Below are 4,787 nucleotides of genomic sequence, written 5' to 3' on the forward strand. Positions count from 1 at the left end.
TGTGCCGAGTGATGGACGACAGGCACCGAAGAAAGCAGTGTCGTCTCATTGACATAAGTTCAAACGGGCAAGATTAAACCATAGTGCCCAGGTTTAACCTATGCTCAGTTCTGCTCAGTCTAACCCACACGTGGATGGGGAAACATGTGTGGGAACGAGAAAAGCCGGAACGCGCACAGCAAAGCCAGGGAGTCATGACCTCGGTGGGTCGGGCGCGGTGGTGCTGGTGCTCCGGGAGTGAGGCTGCACCTGACCTGGAAGGGGCTCTCAGAGAGCCAAGCCAGAGGGCTGGGAGAGAGGCAGACAGGAAAGGGGGTTGCAGAAGGGGTGGGGGCGGGGCCAGGCCTGCAAGGTGCATCACTTAGCTGTTAAGGGGAAACAGCACAGTGGGCATTGCCCCTGAGTCACAGGAACGACCCGACACAAGACATACACCTCTCTCTGCTCTGATGTCCCCATCCTTCCGTGGGGGTGGGCAGAGGCAGGAAGAGGAAAGCACGTAATCCGGAGAGGCTCTGGCCAGTGGGATGCACTGCCCCTTCCCAAGGCCTCTCTGGGTGTGGCGCCCTCCAGGCCCTTCCATCCTCGCCTTCAAGCTCCACGGCCCTTATGTGAGATGCCTGGGGAGTGGGGAGCGGCGGAGGTGGGGCCGCACAGGCACGCAGGCCCTGGGCCCCGAAGCTGCTGCCAAAGGTCTCCCACCACGGCTGCCTCCTCGGGTCAGCAGCTCCCAGTGTCCTGCTCATGGGAGCCCTTGGGAGATCATGGGAGGCTCCCCCGGGGCAGGCAACACGGGCTTCTGGGTGCCCACCTGCAGCCAGGCAGGCCCCCAAGCCCGCCTGGAGCTCGGACTCAGAACCGGGACGGCACAGTGCGCGTCAGGGGGAGGGTGTGCAGCTGCGGTGTGGGCTCTGGGGTGCGGCCCCCTCTGGGGGCTGGGGTGTGGGGGCTGTGAGGAGCTGGCAGGGCCCTGCATGGGGGCAGGGAGGGCCTGCAGCAGGCTTGGGTCCCCAGACCCCCAGGCTGGGGAAGAGCCCCTGGGGCCTGACCACACCCCAAACAGGCCCTGACTTGAATGCCTCGGACAGGAAGCCATCGCTTAGACTGCAGCACTCCCCCACCCATCCTGAGTGGACAGCCAACTCACCCATTTACAAAATAACAGGAACTGGAAATTTCTGAGAAAGCAGAACTTCCGACTGAGATGGGGGCTGAGCTCTACGAGGGACCACCCTACAGCATCCGGGGATACCCCAAAAATGGTCAGGGCTCGGCATTATAAGTGCACTTCCCAGCCCTCCTTCACTGGCGCCCAAGCCTGCATCCCACCACCCTAAGACATGTACACGGAGAAGGAAGGTCAAGATGGGGGCACCTCAAGGCTCAGTCCCTTTGACGAGCACCGTGATCAACATGCAGACGGAGACCCCTGGACGAGACTACGTCGTCTGGTCCCTGTTCAACACCCTCTTCCTGAACTGGTTCTGCCTGGGCTTCGTGGCATTCGCCTACTCCGTGAAGGTAGGTGGGTGCCTGGGGAAAGGAGCGTGAGCCCGGAGAGGCCCCTGCCCAGACGGCACGTGGGGTGTGGGAGGCCTTGTGTGTGTCAGCGTGTGTGTGTGGGTGTGTGTGTCTTGGGGGATCATTCCCAGTGAGCGGTCATGATGGGGCTGCAGGTATGCACAGCCGGAGAGCTGGGGTCGGGGCGCAGGTGCTCTGTCTCCACCACCCGGGAAGTTCTCCTTCTCAGACTAATTAGAGAAGCTGCACCCTCACGGTTCAGACTCAGACCTCCAGTCTGGTCCAGGAGAGAGAACAGGCACTGACTAGAAGTATGCTGACCCCTGGTGGGGTGATTGGCCAGGGAAGGGGCCAGAGCAGAGGGACAGTGAGCCCTGGGGCCTCCTGGACATGCTGAGAGTCTGTGAGGAGGGAGATCCAGGCCCCAGGAGGGGAGGGAGGGCCCGCCGGGCACGGTCCTGCTCAGGCTGTGGGGGGACGGGCAGGGGTGGGTCCCCACCTGGGTGAATGGACACCGGGGGACCAGCAGGGGAGGACCTGAGTCTTGGCACCTGGCCTTCACCTGGCCCGGCCCCAGGTCCCCCTCACCATCTCTTCTCCCCCAGTCCAGGGACCGGAAGATGGTGGGCGACGTCCTTGGGGCCCAGAGCTATGCCTCCACCGCCAAGTGCCTGAACGTCTGGGCCCTGGCGCTGGGCATCCTTCTGACCATTGGAGTCATCGTTCTTCTCTCCACTCGCTTACAGTTCGGTTTCAGATTGTATTTTTAGATTTAAGGCAACAGGGAGGCCACCACTAGTGGGCCATGGCCACAGCCCAAGTTCTGCCCCTGGGGCGGTGGGCCCTGTCTCCCCCATCCCCGACGACAACTGGATTCAGTAAAGTGCATTTGTACGTGGAGGTGCTGTGATGTCCCTGGGGAGGGGCCCTGCTAAGCGTCCCCAGACTGCCCCTGAGGCTTAGTCTCCCCACCCTTGCCCATCTGCTGCTCTGTTTGGAGGTGGGAGGGCGCATCACCAGACTCCGCTGGTTTCTGGCCCCCTGCTAGGAGCAACGGCTGGGACAGGGTCCTAGGAGAGGGGTCTCTCCTTTCCCAAGGTCTGAGCGCTGACCGAAGGGCACACTGTGTCCAGAACACCCTTGACTCTTAGGATAGCCTCCCTGACTCTCAGCTGGCTGGGAGCAGCGGTGCAGGGTGACTGCGGGCAGCTCAGACCCTCTGGGAAGATGACTGGTTTTTGTACCTATAGGTGTACCTGTCTCCTGCCCGGGGTGACATCCGGCTGCCACTACGCCCTGCTGCTGCTCCCCCAGCCCCCAGGCTCTGTCCCGGCTCCTCTGGAAGGGTGGAGGGAAGGACAGGGCAGCTGGAGGAGCGAGCAGCACCCATCCTCAGCGCCAGGCACTCTGGTCCCTGCTAACTTCCTGCAGAACTGCCCTGACCAGGAGATCAGCTGCCTTCCTGGTTCCCTCCCTGCCCAGGACGAGTGGGCACTTGGGGTGCCCCAGGGCAGACTGCCCACAACCAGCTGGACTGTGGGGGGCGCTGAGGTGCACCTGGCCCTTTCCCCACCCCGTCCGTCTTGAGCTCACCCGTCACTCTCCTCACTCTGCCCTGCATCCCCCAACCCTCAGAAGTGGCTGCTGGGTAGGGGTGCCAGGGTGGGCCATGGGGAGTACCCGCCCCCCAGGCGTCCAGGTGTGTGAGTTCGAAGGGGCACAGCCCCAGGGAGAGTGGGTCCTGGAAGAGCGGAGCCTGGCGGACCTGCCACGCTGGGTCTGGGAAGGACTCCGAGGCGGGGAGGGGCTGGGGGACAGCTGGGACCCCAGCTAGGGGAGGGGGCGCCACGTGTGATGGTGATCCCGGCTGGTGGAGAGGGCAGGCGGGCAGCACTCAGGAAGGGCCGGGGTCTGGACCCCACAGACTCTCCTTCCAGCTCTTCCACAGCCTTGGCCTCCTGTGCGTGGTCTCACACCCACCTCTTCACGGGCTGCACACGCCCACCTTTCCTGGAGCCCCTCGGGGTGACCGCCCACCTCACCCTCCAGCTGGGCTTTCCTTCCCGACTCCAAGGACAGAGCGCGTAATGCTGGGAAACCCACCAAATGCCTGTGCCAACCCGGAGGTTGGGGGCGGCCTCCCCTGCACCCAGGCGGACGCTGGGAAGCAGACGAGTTGTTGGAGGTGGGGGCTGGGGTCGCCATCTTACATGGGCCCGCGGCAGAGAGTTCTGGACACAGTCACGGATGTGTCCCTCGGGGCACAGCAGGAGGACGGGCACCAGGGTGCCCTCGGCTTCCAGCAGCCAAGGAAGCAAGGACGGCAGACCAGGATGTGGGGCAAATCTCTTGTCAGTTCAAGACCTTGCCTCTGTTTTGAGCTGGTCTTTGGACCTGATCCCCTCGGGGGCAGGAGAGGGCACATCCCTCGAGCTGTCTCCAAGGGAGCTTGTGGCAGGTCCCGGGAAATGGGGTCATGGCTGTGGGTTTCCTGAAGTCTTAGGAAGAGCTGGGCTCGGGGCCTGGGTCGGTGTCTCCACAACACAGTGTGGCCCCCTTTCATGTGAGGCTCCTGGGTCCAAAGAATCAGGGGCCTCCAGGCTTTAATCAGGCTCTCCGTGGGGCCCGTCCCCATCTAGCTGGCATCTCCACTGCGGGGGGTGGGACGGGAGGACACATCAGGGGAGGTCTGCACGTCCGCACCCTGGGCCCGTGGCTTCTGGGTGAGAGCCAGGGTCGTGGGGCTGGCTGGTGGGGACGTCTGGAATTGCGCCCCAACACCCACCCTAGCAGGGGAAATACCAAAACCATATCCCATCCTGGGAAGGAGCAGCAATCGCGCCGCCTCAAAGCCCAGTGGGTGCAGGGTGCCCCCGACACACTCCTCCATTTCACTGACCAGTCTGACCCCAGACCCAGACGGTCCTGTCGGGCGCGGTGGACGGCGGCCGATCAGCCCGTGGGAGTCCAAGCGCAGCTGCTGTGCCAGACGGACACCAGCCCGGCCTCGGGGCTGGGGCGTGTGGACAGGGATCTGGTGGAGGTGGTCTTTCCTACCTACCTCTAAAGCCGGACACGGGCTGCCTGGGGAGCTGGCGGCGGAACTGTCTGCCACAGGAGGGTTGTGTCAGACCCACCCAGAGGGAGGCTGGGGTGCCCCGAGCAGCTGGGCCTTTGAGGATGGAAGTGGAACATCCCAGGTCAAACAGGCAAGGCTGTCCTGACCCCGAGTCACCACCGGGGCTTCCCAGTGCCTGTGCCCTGCT

General features: G+C 63.7%; 1 protein-coding gene across 1 annotated transcript; it reads left to right on the forward strand.

The window, feature by feature from the left end:
- Nucleotides 1–985: 985 nt before the first annotated feature.
- On the forward strand, nucleotides 986–4,209 carry LOC102513749. The gene is made up of 3 exons (XM_006185831.3): nucleotides 986–1,521; nucleotides 2,127–2,266; nucleotides 2,772–4,209. Exons 1-3 carry the CDS (start codon nucleotides 1,366–1,368, stop codon nucleotides 3,106–3,108), a joined length of 633 nt encoding a protein of 210 aa, XP_006185893.3. The 5' UTR covers nucleotides 986–1,365; the 3' UTR covers nucleotides 3,109–4,209.
- Nucleotides 4,210–4,787: the final 578 nt, after the last annotated feature.

The sequence above is a fragment of the Camelus ferus genome, chromosome 10, assembly GCF_009834535.1.
Source record: "Camelus ferus isolate YT-003-E chromosome 10, BCGSAC_Cfer_1.0, whole genome shotgun sequence".
In the NCBI taxonomy this organism is placed as follows: Eukaryota; Metazoa; Chordata; class Mammalia; order Artiodactyla; family Camelidae; genus Camelus; species Camelus ferus.